General features: G+C 40.2%; 1 protein-coding gene across 3 annotated transcripts in view; it reads left to right on the top strand.

Moving 5' to 3' along the window:
• Positions 1–3,547: 3,547 nt before the first annotated feature.
• The window catches only part of hk1 (hexokinase 1), a 31,099-nt gene continuing 12,323 nt past the window's right edge, over positions 3,548–22,323 (top strand). Inside the window, exons 1-2 of one of the 3 annotated variants that reach the window (XM_079244550.1) lie at positions 3,548–3,602; positions 20,120–20,282. In XM_079244550.1, coding sequence (XP_079100676.1) covers positions 20,141–20,282 — 142 coding nt within the window. In that variant the 5' untranslated portion in view covers positions 3,548–3,602; positions 20,120–20,140. Of the gene's footprint in view, positions 3,603–3,712; positions 3,842–7,782; positions 8,116–20,119; positions 20,283–22,323 lie in introns of those variants that run through there. The other 2 variants (XM_079244549.1, XM_079244548.1) reach the window with 2 other exon arrangements.

Raw genomic sequence — 22,323 nt, 5'->3', positions numbered from 1 at the left:
ACTGGACAAATGGCTTTTAACATTAACCATAGATGGATATTTTCCGAGCTCACTAATGGGACTTGGGAAACATTTTTACAGTAATGAATATCTGTCATTTCCTGTCCTGGTCAGTGTGCTGTATTCCAGGTTATCTAAGTGTTTGACACAGTTTTTTGCCATTTTTTATTACTCTGACAAAATTTTCCTTGTTTGTCCCTACAGTAAATGTAAACTTGAATTCTAATTTAACTCTGAACTCATGCCTATGAGAACTACATGGTTCATCTGATCTGAACCTATTTTTGATTGGCTCAAACCACAGTGCTTCACTCTGTAATCATTACAAAGCTGTCAGATATGTGTCACACCCACAGCTGCATGATCACATCTGTCTTAGCCATGCATTGATTAGACTGAGTTTCCGATATCAGGTGTCAGAACTGACGATGTGAAGTACACATAAACTCACATCCTGCAGATGACATTAGATCAGATCTTTGTGAGAAACCAAACAATAATTACAACACCAGCTGTCATACAGTTTTTTGGGTGAGTGTAGTGTATGTATAAAAATTTGAAATTGCTGAGATCTGAACAAAATTTTGGGAAAAGCCTGTTCTTGTTCCGCAGGCAGACTGTGTAACTGTGTGTTTTTTCCCATTGAGGTTTTACTCTGCAGTCACATCAGTCATTTAGATGATAACATTTTTGTAGGGACCAAAATGCCAGACAACATGAGTTTCTGCTACTTTTTGAGGATCTGTACTTGGTTTTAAACCCTTTCATGCATTGTGGTTAATGCAGTAAATTTAGAAGCTGTTTTCGAACGTATTTATGGATGGGTATGGTATATTAGTAGATGAACTCTTAAGTGGACACTAGTGAGCCTATACACTGCCACTCATTGAAGAATACATAAAATATAGATACACTGTAATAAGCAACCAAAGAACATCATACAGCTGTATTTTTTAGAATATTTATTCATATAATTATAATAATGGATTATTTAATATGTTTTATATACATCAAAATATTTTTTTTTTAAAAAGTGAAATATACCTAACAAACAAAAAAGCATGATTGCTCAAGTATGTAAAAGTAAAATACTGTATGTAAAAATGTGGCACTTTTTTTCTTGATGCAGGCATGAAAGTGTTAAATCCAACATAGCATTTAGTAATGTTTTCCTAAACACAGAGATTACTTGCATTGAGAAGATCTGAATTTGTTTACACAGAGACACCAGAGGCACTTGTCCTCCTCGTGATGGTGAAAATGGGATGGAAAAAACCACAGAGTCCGCTATTTAATGAGAGGAAATTTGTAGTATTGGTAAAGGTTAAAGTCAATCTATGAAACTATTATAAATGTATCATGTAATATCCTGTAGTATCCTGAGTTATGGATACATGACTGTATGTGTGTGTGTGTGTGTGTGTGTGTGTGTGTGTGTGTGTGTGTGTGTGTGTGTGTGTGTGTGTGTGTGTGTATTTGTCATCAATATTTCAGTAGGCCTTCTGATGAGGAGCAGGAGGAGGACTGGAATGCTGTTGACCACATTTCCCGACAATAAAGACAAGTAACACTCTGTTCAGTCATTCTGGACTGATTCTCTGTGCTTGTGATCATCCATCTGTCTGTCTCTCTGCTGTCTTGCTGTGTGTGCATTATCTGTCTTCAGAAAACTGAAAAAATTCACTGACAATACCTGAAAGTGCCAGTTATTTAATGGTATAAATGAACAAAAAAGGGTGTGTTAGAGTTGTTTGTAGAATACAATTTTAAAGTCTCTTTATGTACTACTTGTGTTTGTGTTCAGAGGTCATGGGAGGACTTGAGTCTCTGTCCTCCCAGGACAGATAGGAGTAAATGGATGGATGTTTCTGAGTAAGTTATATTATAATCTGAAACTACTGATCTGACTATACTTGGGTTTGAGCAGTACAATGATCAGCTAATGCTAATCCATTCATGACAGATTAGATGTTGTGTTGAAGATGACAACAGGCAGGAGTGTGTAAAACATGAATACTTTAAAAATATACGTAAAACACGCATATCAAATCAAAATCATCTATGTAGAAGATTTGAAAAAAGAATTAAATCAAAATTAAATTGAAGTGGATAAGTAAAAACTGCAAATGTAGTGAAAGTAACAGGAGTAAAGCAGTGGCTAATCTGATGGGGATTAACATGTTAGAATGCAACCAGTCTTTCTCCCTCTCACATACACACAAACAGTAATCCCACACTGTCCTGACCTACTATTGTCACAGCTGAACCAATCATGGAGTGGCTCTGCAGTTATGCCAACAAACACACAAACACAGCTGGATTAACCAAAACTGGAGTGCTTGCAACCAGATGCAAAGCAGTGAGACTGGTGAATTTTGGTTTATGCTCTGTCACTTCTCTTTTTCTTCGAGATTCAAGAACAACATTTTCAGAAATCTGCACAAATACACAATATGTAAATTAGACAATGGTTTATTGAAATATATTAAAATGTTGTACAGATATATGGCACTGAACTGTTCATTGTCAGAGCCAGTCAGAAATCTGGTTTCGGAGGACTGTTGCAAACAAAAGCTGACCTTGATACTGTATTATTGTAAACAGAGTTGCAATTCCATAGCTTCTAGTCCTATTGAAATGTTTACTGCAAACAAAAACTGCCCCTGATACTATATATCTATAACCAGAGTTGCTACAATTAGCTTGAGGAGCCATTTTTGTTTGATGTATTCTGTGCCACTTGTATATCTGACAGTTGACAAGCTAACAGCTCTGCTTTAACACTTTAACACCTAATTGAAGACATGACGGGCAGATTTTTGTTTTTTACTTGAAGTCTTTATTTGGCCCTTCCACAAAATGGAAAAAAAAACCAGACAAAAGTATTCTGCATTTATACATATATGCACCGGTTATTACCCTTTTGTCAGAATTGTTGCAGTGCAAAACGTGTCCACCAGGGTGCAGTGTAGACGACTCTGATTGTGCATAAAGAGGTTTTAGGATAAGTTTTTGCCATAAATTGGTAAGTAAGTCTCATCACTGATTTGGACGTCAGCAGCATTGACCTTTTTTTTTTTAAAGATACATTTAGCATTGAGGAATGAAGCACAGAAATGCACAGGCTGTTAATTTACAGGGGAGGAACAAAAAGAAAATGTCATCAATTGGAAGACACAAATTTAACGATGGATAAGAAAGATGCTTTTTAGAACATGAGCATGTTCACTTGTTAGTTGCTTTGAGGGATGATTCATACCTTACTCTGATTCAATAAGCTTATATTTTTGAGAATATTTATTTCTGCCTTTTTTCATAAATCAACGTTTTCCCCATGTCTTTAGCATTCTGCTTATTCAGCCCTCACATCTTCCAGTTTTCTCGACTGCGGCAGGTGTATGAATCCTTTGTTTATGCAGTTTTCTTTTGTGCATATTAGATTGCATCTGTATTCGTCTTTGTCTCCTCTATAGACCAACAATAAGAGCTTTGACACACACTCACTCTTCATCACACCCATACACACAAAGAAACAGAATTGGTCTCCAGCAGATGGGTAGTGCTGAGCAGCACACGAAGTAGGATACACACTGAACGTACGGGTAAGATTTCTCTCTCTATTCTCTATATGCAGTGTTTCTTAGGTAACAGTGGCTATCGCCTTCATCTCACACTGATGAATTTTTTCAGAGATAAAATGAGCCAAAGTTTAAAGTCTGGATTTGAGTACCTCCATGGAGGAAACACGGGACGAGTGATACACCACTGTAGCCAAAGGATCACTGTGAGGACAACTGTTAGACACTGGCTCTGCTGGACAATGGAAAATGTACCAGCAAAGGTAAATCAACAGTCACTTCAGACTAAAGATTTTGCAGAAAAAGCTGATAAAAATATTCTGGAAGTGGATGGCAAAGTTGGTCAAACAATTATTTAGCTAAATCTGAGCCACAAATTTGAAATGCCATGAGTTATTACATTTTATGCCACAATAATGGAAGGGTTCATTTTTCTACCCCACACAGTGTCCTTGGCTGTCTTCCCATGGAAAATTCCTGCAAGCAGCTATACCTCTGTTTAAACACCCTTAGCAGTGAAAAGCAGTTGTGATTTGACCTTTCCTTTATCTTCTGCCACTAAGCAGTTGATAACGTATTTTATGCACATCTTCTTTATATTCTTCAATGGGTTTGTGTGGATTACAAATGAGTGGTCACTGCCTTACAGGCAGAAATCAGCAGGAGTTTGAGGGTAAAGAGAAATCCTAACAAGCTCACAAAAGGGCATGTTTTTGCCATTTAAAGCTACTTGAAAAGTAAATATTGAATGATAAAAAAAATTCTCAATAGATGAACATCCACATTGCGACCAAGTTGATTCTGTCAGGAACGGGATAACTTACTTTTCCTTCTGGATAAATACGTATTTATGAATCTTTCTTCACTTTACCTTTGTTGTTTGCGATTTTCTACGCTTCTAAGTTTGAGTTTACAGCAGCAAGATTGTCAGTCACAGTAAAACAAGAGGCAGGGTTCATTGCTTAACTACTGTACATGTCAAATACAAATGTCTGATGTAAAATGGTCTTAGTTTAGAAATGACTATAACATTTGCTTAAACTTCTAAATTGAAGATTTTGAGTTTATACATACATATATATATATATATATATATATATATATATATATATATATATATATATATATATATATATATATACATATACATGAACTATGTATGCGTGTATATATATATATATATATATATATATATATATATATATATATATATATATATATATATATATATATATATATATATATACACATACATAGTTCATTCACACATGTACTGTACACACATCTCTCAGACCACCTCTATAAAGGCTTACCAGCACGCAGATCAACTTTACCCATTTTGCCTCTGTACTTACATGGAGGACATCAGTGTACAAGGAATGTCCATCAGTTTCCTTTCAAAACAGGCAGTGTGAAAAGCTCACCTATTTCTCCAGAAAAAGACCATGCTAACTGCTGCCTACTGCAGGTAAGACAGTGATTACTCTTAAGTACACACACAACCACACTTACATAGAAAAAATATTTATCAAGTTACATTCATTGTTCTGTAAGCTAAAGCTAGCCTGACAAAATAAATGGCTTATTGACTGTTGCCTTTAGCTCAGTAAGCAGCTTACACATCTTACACATCTCTCCTCTGTTTCTCTCCTGACTGAAAAGATAACTGCACTTAAAAATAAAACAAAAATATCAACAACCCCAAGATTAGGAATTGCATGGCTAACTTTACAGTATGGTACAAGCGCTAACTTGGCTAATGCTAATAGAAACTTCACAGCTACAGCTTTGATAATTGTTGAGGCAAAAAAGGAGGAAAAAATGTTAAAAGCTTTCAATTTGAGTACTATGAAAGTAGGATGGTTTAATCTGAAAGCATTTTATTGTGCTTTGACTGTACAGAATGAGAAAAAAAATGGATGCATCTAGACATTTAAAACATTAAAATAGTTTTGTTTTTTTTATCATTTAATTTTTTAAAATTGTACCTTTAAACGAAATTAAATATTTTCATAAATTAAAAACTTTCTTTTCTAATTTCTAATTAATAACAATTTATAAAATCACTGGAGGCAACCATTTTTAAAAGTATGTTTTAAGGACTGATTTTAACAAAAAAAAAAATCAATAAAGTAACTGTAATGTAAACAGTGTCCCAAAACTGTATGTATCAAATATGACACCACAGTCGTTAAAGGCTTTATCAACTTGTGACGAAGTACTTTAGCTAAATAAATCAATAAACTTGATGTATTTCAACAAAAGAGTGAACGGGAATAATTTATACATTGATACAACTATCACCTATTTAAAACAATTTTGGGCAAGAAAGTATAGTGGGTCACTAACGGGTCCTGGGTTCCTTTTGCCTCTGTCCTTAGCGTACATCCTTGGTAACTTCTCCTCGGACATTACTCCAAATCAGCCAGTTACATTTCCACACTTTTTTTCTTTTTGGGATGGGGGTAGTGTGGTGGTGGGCGGTAATGTGTAATGTGTAGATAACTGGATTTTGTGTAATGATCCCAACCTCCAGAAATAACTTAATTTTATGTGGGGTTTCTTGTTAATGAGTTCAAGTACTCTGCTTGTCATATGTATTAACACTTTTACTCTAACCATTTCACTCATTGACACATAATCTTGGGGGGAAAAAAAACAACTGTTTGTTTATTGCACAGCACTACAACCCTCACTTGCTGTTCACTGGATACATTATTACAAGAAGTCTTGGCAGGTTGTAGAGAAGGATTTAAAATGACACTGTGAAGAAGAAGCTCAAATCAAGGAACAATATTGTGTAATTTCAGAAGTAATTGCGAAAAGGTGTGATATAAAATGCTTAGAAATTTCCTGTTAACAGCACTGACTTCTGGTTTCAACTCACCAAAATGAAAAATACAATGAAAGTGCATTATAAGATATCAATTTCGATGATTACTATAGTTACGGTCTATAAAACTTCCTCATGACTCAACTACAACCACTCAAAGCAGGACTGTGCCACATTTTACTGCTGTCTTGGAAAATGGACTAATGAGGAAATTAATTACTCTAAAGCCCACTTATTATGTATGTAAATGATTAATTTGTGACAACATTTGTGACTGTGCCCAAACAACCCTGTATAACAGATGGCTGTTGTTGTGATGGTGATGTCATGTCTGTCTGAAAGGACAGCACAGCTTTAGAAAGTGGCTGTGTGAAGAACTGATTTGATGACAGAGTAACACGGTTTGTTCTCTTTAAGTTAAGGACTAGCATGCACTATGAAGAGCAAGAGTGGCAGGTGGCAGCGCCTCTATCTAGTTACTTGGTGCTTCAGAGGATTAGAAGGACAGTGATACAGTAAAACTTTACATTTTTTAAAAATGTTTTACAAATGTAAAGTTTGTTATGTTAGCAGTGGTGACAAAAACTCAAGTATTTCTATCAGCTGAAGGTAGAAAAAAGATGTAATCAATGAACAAAGAATTTCTTAAATGAGCGGTCACAATGTGTTTAATATATAATTGGGAAATTTAGTCAATTGGCAAAATAAAAACTGATGTATTTGCATGTGCATGCCAACAACATGCACTGTACAACATGGAAAATTGTATTAATCTACAAATTGTCCAGTTATATCTGTAAGAACTCCCAATACTCCAGAGCAAAGATCATTCAACCTTCACCACTCTGCTAAGTAGGGAATGACCTTCTGAATGTCATTTTCCTAAACTGTAAGAAAGTTTTCTTTCCACCCCTTAAAGTTCCTTGTTGAAGCAAAGAGCAGTGGCTTTCCTCCTCTTCCTCTCATCCTGCTGGCTCACACATGACTAAAGTGCCACATTTCACCTTGAGTAATATCAATGTGATTCACCGTTTTACTAGTGCATGCTAAACAGAACGTAGCTTTATAACTTCCTGGAAACCCAAAATTCCTTCTGACCTTCCTCTCTTCCTCAAACTCCTGGTTTCTCCTCCCCCACTAATTAGGTCATCCCTCTCTGTTTCCTCCATCACTGAGTTTGCCTTCAAGGCGTCAGCAGACCAGCCAACCACAGTAAAGAGAATGTAGCATTAACCCTCTCCCCCTCCCATCAAAGACACTCGCACTACCAATCCAATGAGCTTACAGAAAGTGGGTGGGGCCCATGTTGTTCCCCTCCCTGATTTTCTCCTGCAGCTAAACTTGCTGTCTCACTCATGCTTCCTGGCTTCACTCACATGCTCAGAGAAGGAAGAGCTGTAGAGACTTAGCCACACATGAAACAGCTCTGCCTACTTTTAAACACCCTGGATTGAACTCAGGATATTCTTAAATCTCGTGCGGGGTGTGACAGATTTTATCTACGGAATAGGGCCGCAGCATCGTGACTTTTTTACGCTTTTCAGTTGGGATTGTATTACAGCTATAGGTGAACGAGTGTGTATGTGTGTGAGTGTGTCTTAGTTAGTTTGTATGAGTGTGTGAGAAGGAATAAGGACCAAAATGATTGCAGCTCAGCTACTAGCCTATTACTTTACAGAACTCAAGGATGACCAGGTCAGAAAGGTAAGTGCTTCCTATTTCCTCTGCCTTCATTGCTGATGTACGTTTGTTTGACGGAGTGATGGAACAGAAGAGCTACAAAATAGTCAGAGAAGATAGGACTGAATGTGCGATAGAGGTCACTGAGTCAATCGCCACCACATCTTCTCCCACTTTTACTTTTTTGAGAGGATCATACTTGTGGTGTTCGCATACGGCTGTTTTTGAAGCGTGCGACTGATGAGGAAGTGAATGAAACTCATCATTTTTGGGAGGAGAGTTTTTAAATCTCGTCTTTAATAAGATTTGGTTTTAAAATTACATTTGAATCAACTGAGCTTAGTGAGACGTGACAAACTGCACAGGGGTGTGTTTGTAAAGTAAGTAGACTTAACACGAGTGTGGTTGGTGCCATGATGTAAGATTTAAGAGGCGTGACAAAGAGGAGGAGAGAGGAAGTTGGTGGTGAGGATGATGGGGCTCGTGAGCAGAGGGGTGGGAAACTAGACCTGAGCATGAATGAGTAAAATCATTTTAAGGGTCAATGAATTTATTTAGTATACTGGATCAAATTAGGCTCATACTTTGTCTTCTCAGAGTTAAGTTAATTGGGAGAATAATATTGACAGAACACCTCAAAAGATCATTAAGTTTAGTAATTAATCAGTGACTGTTTCCATGAGCAGTTAGTAGTAAGAAGGATCTGTGCCTCTGTCTGGTTTTCAAGGTTTAAAAACATCTGTGTGCATTTTTTATAATAATAAGAATATAAGTGATAGTACCATAACTAAGAAAAACCTGTTATTGGAGGTATAGCTCAGAGATCCTTTTAACAAGATATAGAGATGTCAAGGAAAGTGTCCTGAGGTGGAAATGATGAATTTGCATCTTTTGTAACTGTAACTGTAAAAATACTGACATGACCAGTTTTAGTCACTTTAACAGTGTCACAATTGTCTGTCTGTGTGTGTGTGTGTGTGTGTGTCTGTATGTATCAAGTTTAAAGAAGCTTTTCCAGTCACTTTTGGTTCCCAGCACTGGCCAGTTGAACGTGCCATAAAAACATGTTGCCAGAACCAAACCAAGTTGTGTTGTGTAAGCTATTTTAGAGGAAATAATCAAGAGACACACACTTTAGTTTTTCTCTCTCCCTTTTTCTTGAAATTCAAAGACCATTTCTCCACATGTGGATTTGAGTTCTCTTAATGATGCTCTCCAGTGATGTCCCACATAAACTACAGACATGTGTTCTGAAACCATCTCTTTTTACCCCAAAAGAGTGGGAAAAAAAAAGTTCACAGCCGTTACCTTTCCTTCCTCAGTCATACTCTCTCAATCCAGTTGAAATCTCTTGATATTTGCATAAAGTCTCTTTCAGGTCGGTAACAACTGTACCTGCTGAGCCAAAGTCACATCAGCCTTTTAAAGTAAAAGACATTCATCAGTTGCAAAGATTTAATGTAATATGACACATCTTCCCTCCCGCTTTTCTCCTGCTCTCTCCCTCTCCCTGCCTCCCTAAAATAGGCCAGCTTTGAACCATGTGACTATAGGTGACAGGAGAAGGCTTACACCAATGCACTCACAGACAACAGCAGGTGTGTAGCCATTGTGTAGCCTGTCAGAGAGAAGGGTTTGTCCAGGCCTTGTCAAAAACTCTTCTGGTTTAGATATAGTAACCACTAAAATTTGAACTGCTCTAAGTGAAAGTTTTTGATCTTATGTGAGGAGATGAACTGGACTGTATTTATTGTTTTTTAGATGGATTCAAACCAGCTAAGTGGCCTTTTCTGTCAACTCAATCTACTGCAGTGTCCTTCAGTGGCTCTCTGATTCACTCTGGGCTGTTAGTAGGTATCCCAAGCAGTGTTTCCCTGAGTTTGAATGTGTGTGTGCACGCTTAAGGTGGAATAAGGGAACATACAGGAGAGGGTGGTGCCAAGGGCAGTATTTTTCCACATGATGAAGCTGTGTGTATGTGTGTGCACAACAGAGTAGTACATGTACATACACAGCAGTCTGGTGTCTGTGAATAACCTCATGGTAAGGAGGCGACAAGCCATTGTTGAGAGTAGGAATGCAAACAGAAAGGAAAAGGACAAGGAGAATGGGGGAGGAGGAAAAAAGGTGGGATGAGAGCGTGATTTCCCAGAGTTGCAGTGCAAGTTCTGGGTTGTGTTTTAGAAATTTGTGTCAGTTGAAGGGTAAACACGACCTTTACAAAAATGATGCTTTCAGACAACAGAGAACTTGTTTCACCTCAGGGAATTTCAAAAGAACATAAGAGTATTTTTAAAATATTATGTTAGTTTTGGTGTGTGATGGCTTGTTTTAATTTAATCTGCACAACTTGGTTTTATCATTTCAAGCACTTTGTGTTGCCTCTGATTTGAAAAGCTCTTTACAAATAAAGTTTGATTTGAACTGAAAAATCTTGACAATTTAATAACTTAATTTACACTTTTCTGTAAAAACAAACTTTAATTTTAATTTACTTCCTGTAAGATGAAACACAGAAATCCGTGTAAGCTATATCCGAGCCGATGAAGCCCTGCATAGATAAAATGCTTAGTCATGGACACGCTGCAAACTGCTGAGTCAGACATGCTCGTTTCTGTCTTGCAGCAGGAACTAAACTCAGACTGAGCTTTGGGTATCTGATCGCTCCACAAAGAATAATGTCAGGAATGACTGCTTTTAACCCTCCTTTTCTTTGTAACAAAAAATCAAACTGGACAGCAGAGGGCACTTTGTTGTTTAAGTAGAGCTATATAAGGAGCACATTGTTATTTTAAATATCTATGACAAAGTGCACAGTCTTATGCTAGTAGGTAACCTGAAGAAGAAATTTGTAGTTAAATGGCTTAAAGAGATTGTTTCTTTTTTCCCAGAAAGTAAAGCCATTTTGTTTGAATGTTATTCCATGATACTGATAACAATTTCCTGCCAACAGGAATATTAGAAAGAAAGAAAGTGGGATAAAAGCATTACTACTTGTAGCACTTGGCATAAATAAAGTGGGCTGATGGCCAAAATAGTTCATAGCATCGAACCCGGATGGATCAGTTCACATCAGCTGATTCTAGAGTGGTGTACATAATCTCTACCTGATAAATACATGATTAATTTCTTCAGTGACAGTTCAAATAGTCAGTATAGTGCACAGAGCTTGGTTTAAATACATGGTGAAATGGTGAAAGTGACAAGAGTTTTATGTGTTTAGAATTTAAACTAGGACTGTATCATGAGAACACCATTAATTAAGAATAAGCTCATAGAAATGGTCTCATTCAAACCTTTGAAGTCTATCCCCTTTTGTCTTCTTTGTCATTAAAATGTGTGTTGTCAGCCTACCAAGATCCTTGTGCTTATTTTAGATATTCAGAAGAAAAGGTCAAAAATGCCTTTGAATCTTGCAAAACACGAGAGATGGATCTCCTATGGTAATCTTGCAAAGTAAATTCCACCATAAAGTATATGACTGTGTAAATTTTATATGATTGCTTATTATGCTTATTTATCCAGGATTGCCCACTCTAGAGAAATCAGCCAAAGAGTAGCTATAATCACAGAATCTCTCTTTCTAACATATATGTGTGTGTCTGTGTGTGTATATATGTATATGTATGTATGTATGTATGTGTATATATATATATGTATATATATATATATATATATATATATATATATATATATATATATATATATATATATATATATATATATATATATATATATATATATATATCTCTTCTGCCGCTTATCCGGGGTCGGGTCGCGGGGGCAGCAGCCTAAGCAGGGAAGCCCAGACTTCCCTCTCCCCAGCCACATTTGCCAACTCTGCGGGGGGGATCCCGAGGCGTTCCCAGGCCAGCCGAGAGATGTAATCCCTCCAGCGTGTCCTGGGTCTTCCCCGGGGTCTCCTCCCAGAGGGACGTGCCTGGAACACCTCACCAGGGAGGCGTCCAGGAGGCATCCTGACCAGATGCCCGAACCACCTCAATTGGTTCCTCTCGATGCGAAGGAGCAGCGGCTCTACTCTGAGCCCCTCCCAGATGACCGAGCTCCTCACCCTATCTCTAAGGGAGAGCCCGGCCACCCTGCGGAGGAAACTCATTTCAGCCGCCTGTATACGAGATCTCGTTCTTTCGGTCACGACCCACAGCTCATGACCATAGGTGAGGGTAGGAACGTAGATCGACTGGTAAATCGAGAGCTTCACCTTCTGGCTCAGCTCCTTCTTCACCACGACAGACCGGCGCAGAGTCCGCATTACTGCAGACGCCGCACCGATCCGTCTGTCGATCTCGCGCTCCGTCCTTCCCTCACTCATGAACAAGACCCCGAGATATTTAAACTCCTCCACTTGAGGCAGGACCTGACCCCCGACCTGGAGAGGGCAATCCACCCTATTCCGGCTGAGGACCATGGTCTCAGATTTTGAGGTGCTGATTCTCATCCCAGCCGTTTCACACTCGGCCGCGAACCGCTCAAGCGAGAGCTGGAGATCACGACCAGATGAAGCCAACAGGACCACGTCATCCGCAAAAAGCAGGGACCCAATCCTGAGGCCACCAAGTCGGATCCCCTCAACACCTCGGCTGCGCCTAGAAATTCTGTCCATATAAGTTATGAACAGAATCGGTGATAAAGGGCAGCCTTGGCGGAGTCCAACCCTCACCGGAAACGGATCCGACTTACTACCGGCAATGCGGACCAAGCTCTGACACCTGTCGTACAGGGACCGGACAGCTCGTACAAGGGGGTCCGGTACCCCATACTCCCGGAGTACCCCCCACAGGAGCCCCCGGGGGACACGGTCGAATGCCTTCTCCAGGTCCACAAAGCACATGTAGACTGGTTGGGCAAACTCCCATGCCCCCCCCCAGGACCCCAGAGAGGGTATAGAGCTGGTCCACTGTTCCGCGACCAGGACGAAAACCACATTGCTCCTCCTCAATCCGGGATTCGACTATCCGGCGACTATCTCTGCAGGACCCCTGAATAGACCTTACCAGGGAGGCTGAGGAGTGTGATTCCCCTGTAATTGGAACACACCCTCCGGTCCCCCTTCTTGAAAAGGGGGACCACCACCCCAGTCTGCCAATCCAGCGGTACTGCCCCCGATGTCCACGCGATGCTGCAGAGGCGTGTCAGCCAGGACAGCCCCACAGCATCCAGAGCCTTAAGGAACTCCGGGCGGATCTCATCCACCCCCGGGGCCTTGCCGCCAAGGAGCTTTTTGACCACCTCAGCGACTTCAGCCCCAGAGATAGGAGAGTCCACCCCTGAGTCCACCAGCTCTGCTCCCTCATGGGAAGACGTGTTGGTAGGATTGAGGAGGTCTTCGAAGTATTCCCTCCACCGACCCACAACGTCCCGAGTTGAGGTCAGCAGCTCCCCACCTCCACTGTACACAGTATTGATGGAGCACTGCTTCCCCCTCCTGAGCCGCCGGATGGTGGACCAGAATCTCCTCGAAGCCGTCCGGAAGTCTTTCTCCATGGCCTCGCCGAACTCCTCCCATGCCTGAATTTTTGCCTCGGCAACAGCCGAAGCCGCATGCCGCTTAGCCCGCCGGTACCCATCAGCTGCCTCCAGAGTCCCACAGGCCAAGAAGGCTCGATAGGACTCCTTCTTCAGCTTGACGGCATCCCTCACTGCTGGTGTCCACCAACGAGTCCTGGGATTACCGCCACGACAGGCACCAACTACCTTACAGCCACAGCTCCGGCCGGCCGCCTCAGCAATAGAGGCACGGAACACAGCCCATTCGGACTCAATGTCCCCCGCCTCACTCGGGACATGTTCGAAGCTCTGCTGAAGGTGGGAGTTGAAGCTCGCTCTAACAGGGGACTCAGCCAGACGTTCCCAGCAGACCCTCACAACACGTTTGGGCCTGCCAGCTCTGACCGGCTTCCTCCCCCACCATCTGAGCCAACTCACCACCAGGTGGTGATCAGTTGACAGCTCCGCCCCCCTCTTCACCCGAGTGTCCAAGGCATGTGGCCGCAGGTCCGACGATACGACTACAAAGTCGATCATTGAACTGCGGCCCAGGGAATCCTGATGCCAGGTGTACATATGGACACTCTTATGCTGGAACATGGTGTTCGTTATAGACAATCCATGACGAGCACAGAAGTCCAATAACAAAACACCATTTGGGTTCAGAGGGGGGGGACCATGCCTCCCAATCACTCCCCTCCAGGTCTCACTGTCATTGCCCACGTGAGCATTGAAGTCCCCCAGCAGAACAATGGAGTCCCCAGAAGGAGCACCCTCCAGCACTCCCTCCAAGGACTCCAGAAAGGGTGGGTACTCTGAACTGCTGTTCGGTGCATAAGCACAGACAACAGTCAGGACCCGTCCCCCCACCCGGAGGCGGAGGGAAACTACCCTTTCATCCACCGGGGTAAACCCCAACGTGCAGGCACCAAGCTGGGGGCTGATGAGAATGCCCACACCTGCTCGGCGCCTCTCACCATGAGCAACTCCAGAGTGGAAGAAGGTCCAGCCCCTCTCGAGGGTACTGGTTCCAGAGCCCAAGCCATGCGTCAAGGTGAGTCCAACTATATCTAGTCGGAACCGCTCAACCTCGCGCACAAGCTCAGGCTCCTTCCCCACCAGAGAGGTGACGTTCCACGTCCCTAGAGCCAGCTTCTGCAGCCGGGGATCGGACCGCCAGGGTCCCCGCCCCTTGCTGCCGCCCAGCTCACATTGCACCCGACCCCTACGGCTCCTCCCGCAGATGGTGAGCCCACGGGAGGTGGGGCCCATGTAACCCTTTCGGGCTGAGCCCGACCGGGCCCCATGGGCGAAGGCCCGGCCACCAGACGCTCGCTCTCGTACCCCGCCTCCAGGCCTGGCTCCAGAGGGGGGTCCCGGTAACCCGCGTCCGGGCAAGGGACCATTCATGCCCAGGTTAGTCGTCATCATAGGGGTCTATGAGCCGTGCTTGGTCTGGTCCCTCCCCTAGACACCTGTTTGCCATGGGTGACCCTACCAGGGGCATAAAGCCCCCGACAACATAGCTGCTAGGATCTTCGGGACGCACAAACCCCTCCACCACAATAAGGTGACGGAGAGGATATATATATACATATATATATAATGTATGTGTATGTATGTATGTATGTATGTATGTATGTATGTGTGTATGTATATAATTAGTATACATATTTATTCGCAGCTGCTGGTGTCAAAGTTCAAATATCTACAACCAGTAAGGGACTGCACTTAGTTGACCCATGAGGGAGCCACGACAGGTGTAAGCTCTAGTTGTCCAAAAGAGCAAAACTATGGTTTGCCAGAAAGCATACTGGGAAAGCCCGTTTGGAAAAACATGCTCTGGAAAGAGTCACATTCATAAAAACTTTACTTATCTGATTTAAGTGATCATATGTATGTTTGATGTTGACCTAAACAATATTTTCAGAAGAAAAACCCCTTACTAACTGTGAAGCCTGGTGTTGAAAATGTCATTACTTTAGGTTGCTTTTTAGCCTGAACTGGTGGACAGCTTGTAGAAACTGAGTCAACTGCTTGCAGGTGATGTTAAACAATCTGTGCATCTTGCCGTTAAAGGTCACAAGGAAAGCAAAACCTTCAAAAGACATTCAAAACTATTGGCTGGCCATTAAAAAAACAATCTAGTCTTTTTCTGAAGTTTCTTCATTTCAATACCCCTTTCTATATTAGAAGTTGGGAAACGAGGGGATGTGAAATCAGGCAGAGAGCTACAGGCTAGGTTTAAAATCAGGCTAAAATCACTAACTTCTAGTTGAGTATCAGGATTGTCATTTAATTACTTCTAACATACTTACTTAAATGTTTGTTTATTACATTATTCCTCAAAAGGATAATTTTTTGATAAACATACATGTTTTACCAACACAGTCTACCTCAGTCACATTCTAGTAGTCTGATATTTATCCACCAGAGAAACTTATATGCTGAGGTATTTCACTGTGTTTTCTGATGACTGATGTTTTCTGCTTCAGTCTGTGTTTTAGCACTTTTACAACTTGCTCATTTAACAATAAAAGAAGTTTTTTATTCACAGCTTCGGATTGAAAAACTAGGTCCAGTCACAAAAGCAGGTGATGGGTGTAATACACACCAGATACATTCTGCAGCAAGTAGGTTAATAATTTACATTTTACATCTCCATACCCAAAACAGGATGAGGTGGTGTTCATAAACACTGTACACAGTCCTGTGTCAGACTTACAGAAACTGGCAAGACAGAAGGAAGTTTATTGGGAGAGGGGTGAGGGGGTAAGAAGTTCAACTGAAGGGCCATGGAGAGAAAATATAAAAGGGATTCTTTGCTCTGTGAAACAATACTTTGCTGAAGTTTTAGATAAAAATATTGTGTTGGAAATAAGCATAAAGTGATGTAAGAATACTTTTTCTCCCTAGGTTTTGTAGTGTTGTTTGTGTCAACCTAAAATATCTGTGTTACAAAGCGGCGTCTGTTACCGCTCTGCCTTAAACTCACTTTTATCAGTTTAGGTCAAACTTGACAAATAAACAAGTTCATATATATAATCGGTAGCAGTCACTTTACTTCTTTTACAATTATGTGTTACAATAGTCACAACAAAAATACATATTAGTCTCTGTTTATTTCATTGTACGAAGACAGTTTGAAGTGTGTAGTTATGTTAAAAATTCGCCTGCATACCTAGTCGTTTGAAAAACAAGGTACATTCTTTCAACTTTGTAGTTATACTTATCAGGACACATGGAGAAAAATATCTTCCCAGACCTTTGCATGAAACTATGTGGCAAATTAACAACAGCATGACATTCTACACTTTGTCATTATTTATTCAACACATGCTAAAACCTGTTGTTCTTAAGTGTTCAGGTGTGTTTTAACACAGTTACAAAGAGCAAAGAAATCAGTAAGGATCTTAGAAAAGCAATTCATTTCGCCCATCAATCTGATAAGGAATTTAAAACCATTTCCAAAGAACTTTTAACCCATCATTTTACAGAGAGAAAGATTCTCCATGAGCAGATAACCTCTCTGTTGATGATCTTCTCAGAAGTGGACATTATCGTATTAGTAGTTTCATGTGTGTTGGGTAATATATTGATAATATTTCATTTCATTTGATTTCATTTAAACTTAGTTGATCTTATTGATTATTTAGATTTGATTCTGTTTTTATTCATTTGTATTTAGTATTTCAGCACCATGTGAGTATAATGTTGGTGCCACTGTGGGGAGATTTTGTTAAGCACTTGCACAGCACCGGTGTTAAATTGTTCCTTCAAAGCACAGATTGGACGAGAGTAAAATAAAACTTTGTCGTGATCCACTAAGTTTACAATCTGAGCATTTCTTCATGAGTTTATGGAGAGGAGCGGATTCAGTGACTCAGTTATGTACAACATGTGCTAATGGGTTTTCATACCAGACACAGACTACACATTTAGATTGAATATAGGGAATGTAACACCTACAAAATTGAAGATCATGATGTTCTCATGTTTAAAAACCATCCTGCTCATTTACAGTATGCACACTTTACTGTGTATTATCACTGTCTGTTAAATCTTGAAACACCCTGACTAGATTCTTTTGGGATATTCAGATACAGTATTCCTAAAAATATTAGAATATCTTATAAAAAAAAAAAAAAAATGAAATCGATTGAATTTGCCTTTGTGTTGCCACATAGTTTCTTTTCTATAAAGGTCTTTGCTGACAGATGTAATTTTTTTTCCTGTAGATACTCTCACAGCCATAAGGCTTCATCCTGGAAGCCAGAGCTATTCAGGAAATGCAGTTAATGTTTGACTCCTGAAAAAGGAAGTTACAGCATTCCTATCTGATGGATTTTACAATGAGTCATTTTTGATAAATTATTGTTTGAATGCCCGAGTACATGCCAATTCTGTTTTTGACATATCACATTGGGGTTATAAGGATGGTATGTCCTCACAGTCTGTGATGTAACGAAGGATTTCACCAGAGTTGTTTAACATCCTGTTCCTTAAAGTCACACAGCAAATGCTGTTTGCTCTGTCTTCTACGGAGATGGGCGAGTTCAGTTGGCAATTTTATGACTTCTGGACACAATAATGATTGCAATAAAGCATTGTTTTATCTTAGAAGGGGTGCAATTCCCGATCAGAATAACTTAGATTGGAGATTAATGATTTTCTTTTATCATGTGATTCTGGTGACTGTGTGCTTCTTATTGTCTTGGATTTAACTGCTGTGTTTGCTACTGGTATACTAACACTAATACTGATTATAATAATATCTAATTTGGAACATTGTGTCAGCAGAAAAAAAAGGTGTGACCCTGTAATAGTATAAATAGTTTAAACCAGAATGCAGAGACAGTAAAACACAAAAGTTTGGTTGTGTGTGTTCTGGCATCTTGTTTCCACAGTAACATAGTTTTTGTTGGATAAAACGTCAAAGATTTGACAACAGCCTTCACAGTAAAATTTTCTTGTTACATCAAGTGAGTCCTGTCAGTGACATCTTTTATGTTGTCTTGCACTGTCAAACTCAGACCCTCCTTAACTCTGGAAAAACAAAACAATGGTGGACCTCTGTGTTATTTTCTTGTTTCTTCATCTGATGTAATTGACTGTGTTATTTGGTCTGTGGAAGCAAAACCTGTTTCTGGTAGAACATTTTTGCTGTCAGCTTAGACACATAGGTTACATCGGCTAGATTAACTTCCGGTTAGCACTGTGGCTGGGTGGATAGACGCACAGACCCACTTTTAAATGTCTACCACCACTTTGGTGACGAAACTTATCATGGAGTGTGAATTGACCAGATGAAAACAAAATCTTTTCTAATCGCAGCCTCGAAAGCAGAAAACAAAGTTCTCACTTCTTGTGGCATATGGGACAAACTTTAAAGCTGGGGTAGATCATCTCGCTCAGAAACATTTTATTTACTCTGGGCGAAGTGGTTCCTCATCCTGATAGTAGTCTATATATTTTGTAATCATGAACGATAAGAAATATAGTTAGACCCCTCAGTTTACTGTAAATCTGTAAAAACTGACCAATCAAAATGTTTGGGCCGAATTGAAATTGTTCATTTCTTATTTTTCGTAAGTTTCTTCTTCCGGCTCCCCTCCTCCCCCTTCTGCAGTGCATACATGATAGCCACACCCTGCATATAAATGGTGTGTTAGGATGAAAATGCTTCTTCTACATCAAGTGAAGAAGAAACTTGGAAGGGAAACATGTCTGAGAAAACACAGGAAGGATTCCCCTGACCTGGCTCGGTTTATTTGTCTCCTCCCACTAAACAGCCAAGGAAAAGAAAATCATTGGTGGAAAAAGCTGCGAACAAGAAAAGCACTCGGAGAGCGCAAACCTCTGCCAACGCCTTAAAATAAAAATCCTGAATTCAAACAGTGATACGGATCACCACCAAAATTAAATCAGTTCTTCCTTTTCACATTTCCAACAACTCCTGAAAATTTAATAAAGATCCGTCCTTAACTTTTTGAGTTATCTTAAACACAAACAGACAAACAGATAAATGCCGGTGAAAACATAACCTCCTTGGCAGAGGTAAGAAAAAAGCCTCGGATCACGCAAGGAGCAATATTAGAGGGGGAGGAGCCAAGACGGGGTGCCACTTTCAAATCTTGCTCGCTCCCCAACATTACTTACCCCAGCTTTAAGCTGTGATCTGAGACTAAATGTCAGGGGTGTCCAAAGTCAGTCCTCGGGGCTGCTGTCCTGCAGGTTTTAGATGTATCCAGGCTCCAACACACCTGGCTTCCGTTAAATGGATCTAACAGACGATGAAGTTCTGCACAATCACTTATCAATTTGAGTTAATTATGTTGGAGCAGGGATACATGTAAAACCTGCAGGATAGTGGCCCCAGAGGCTCAGAGCTCGGTACCGTGCTACAAGTGTACAGTATAGATTATGTGTCTGCATTTATATTGATTGTATTGGTGTTGTGACAGATAAATATCTATTGCTAAATGTTAAATACTTTATTTTTTTTCTGCTGTATTTTCAGATTGACAAGTACCTGTACTCCATGCGTTTCTCTGATGAGACGTTACTGGACATCACTCAGCGCTTCAAAAGGGAGCTGGCAAAAGGACTTGGTCGGGACAGTAATCCTACAGCTTCACTGAAGATGCTGCCAACGTTTGTGCGATCAATCCCTGATGGATCAGGTTAGTACCTTGATTTTATCCAGATAAATTTCACAATCAGTGTAAGGAAACTGAATAATGATATCTTATGATAGATAAAACGCACCACACAGCCTGTAAGCATAGATTAAGACTGTATGAGTGTATGAATGAATGTATGTATGAAGTTGGTAGTGAAATATGAGCACAGTTAGGGGTCAAGGCTAGAAAATGTACAATCCATATACTTAGTATTTGTTTACTTTTGATTTGTGAAAGCAATTTGAGAGAAAAATTGCACACAAATTATCTATCAATCAATCACTTATTATTAATTTGTATATACCTTGATAAAAATTAAAGGTGTAAATACAATAAAATTTATGAAATGGCAAGTACACCATTAAATAAAATGTCACAGGATTTCTTGGTATTAAAAAGCCAGTCTGAATAAATATGTGTTGAGTCTGGACTTTTAAATGACACCGGGGTCATTTAAAAGTGCTTATGTCAGGGGAAAGTCTGGGCCCAGCCACAGAGGAAGCCCGGTCACCCCAGTGTTTGCACTTAGTTTTTAGTACCTGCAGCAGAAGTTGACTGGAAGAGCTCAGAGTTCTATTTGGGTTCAGTAAAGACATCATATCAAATAAATAAGACAAACCGAGGCCATAAAGAGCTTTAAAAACAAACTAAGTCTTAAAATCAATTCTAAAATAAACTGGGCACCTGTGGAGCGGCTGCAGAAGTGTTATGAAGTGAAGTGATGTGCTCCTGCCTGGGCATGTTTGTTAAAAAAAAAAGAGCCACAACATGCTGCGCCAGCTAGAGGAGTCTGAGGGAGGACTTGGAGACTCCAGTATAAAGTGTATTGCAATAGTCTGTTCTGTAGCTGATGCAAGCATTCTCCACATCTGAACAATTTAAAAATGACTTGAATTTGGCCTAAAGTTGAAGTTGATGAAAACTAGATTTGACCACACTGTATTTCACAGGTGTCAAACCCCAGTCCTCGAGGGCCAGTATCTTGCGGTAGGTAAAGGAAAAAACAAGAACCTGCCGGATCCTGCCCCTTGAGGAATGGAGTTTGACATCCCTGGTCTATTTGTTTTGCAAATTTAAAATGATCAAAGATATCCCCAAGATTTTTCACTGTAGGTCTGAGTCTAGAAATCCGTGCACTAAGATCAGACTAAAAATAAACTCTGGGTTTGTCCTCATTCATGTAGAGGTAATTGTGGTGTAATACTGGTTAATGTTAGTGATACAGGCAGCCAATAGTCTTGCTGAATCACCACATCCTGATGACATGGGGAGATAAAGCTGAATGTCATCAGATGTGTCATCCATTATCAAGTAATAATCCTGACATCTCTGATAGCAAAAACTCCAATGTGATACATTTTTGCAGCAGATATTACTCTGTTATGCAGGACAGGAAGTCTCTCATCTGTATTAAAAATTTATGGCATGTTTTTAGCCCACACTTTGTTTTTTGGTCAGTGCTGTGTCAGCTTCCCGCTATCCCCAGTATTATGTCAATTTTGTCTGTGTGGTGCCATGCCAATTACTTTGTACAGATCAAGATTATTTTGGCTTACTTTCACATTAAGGACAAACTGTACTGAAGGAGGAGAGTTTCTGCCCACTTGAACTAAGGTGCTGATTTATCAAGTCTCCATTTTAATTGCAACATAATCTATTCTGCTCTGTTGTGTTTGACAACAAATCTATTCTAAGTTTGGACAGCAGTTGTTAGTCCTTAACTTGAGAGCTGTACAATACTACACAACATGACACACACACAGATCAGAGATTAACAGTAATCCTGCAGCCATTGTTAGAGGAGACAGTCACAGTAAATATCAGATGTAATTTTACAACGATACGCATGCAAGCACAGTTTCAGCACGTGTTACAGTTGCTGCTTTTTGTGCCAAGTACAGTCTTAACTGACTTCACTTAACACAGTTTATTTTAGAAAGGTTTTATGAGGACAGTTTTAAATATTAAATGTGAAAGTAACCAATTTTAAGAAATGTAGCCATTGATTGTGATCTTTTCAGTTTGTCAGTGTTCGGCTTAA

This window comes from Telmatherina bonti, assembly GCF_933228915.1.
Source record: "Telmatherina bonti genome assembly, chromosome: 1".
NCBI classification, from domain to species: Eukaryota; Metazoa; Chordata; class Actinopteri; order Atheriniformes; family Telmatherinidae; genus Telmatherina; species Telmatherina bonti.
The sequence above is the reverse complement of the archived record's forward strand: the minus strand, read 5'-3'. Positions and strand labels throughout refer to the sequence as shown.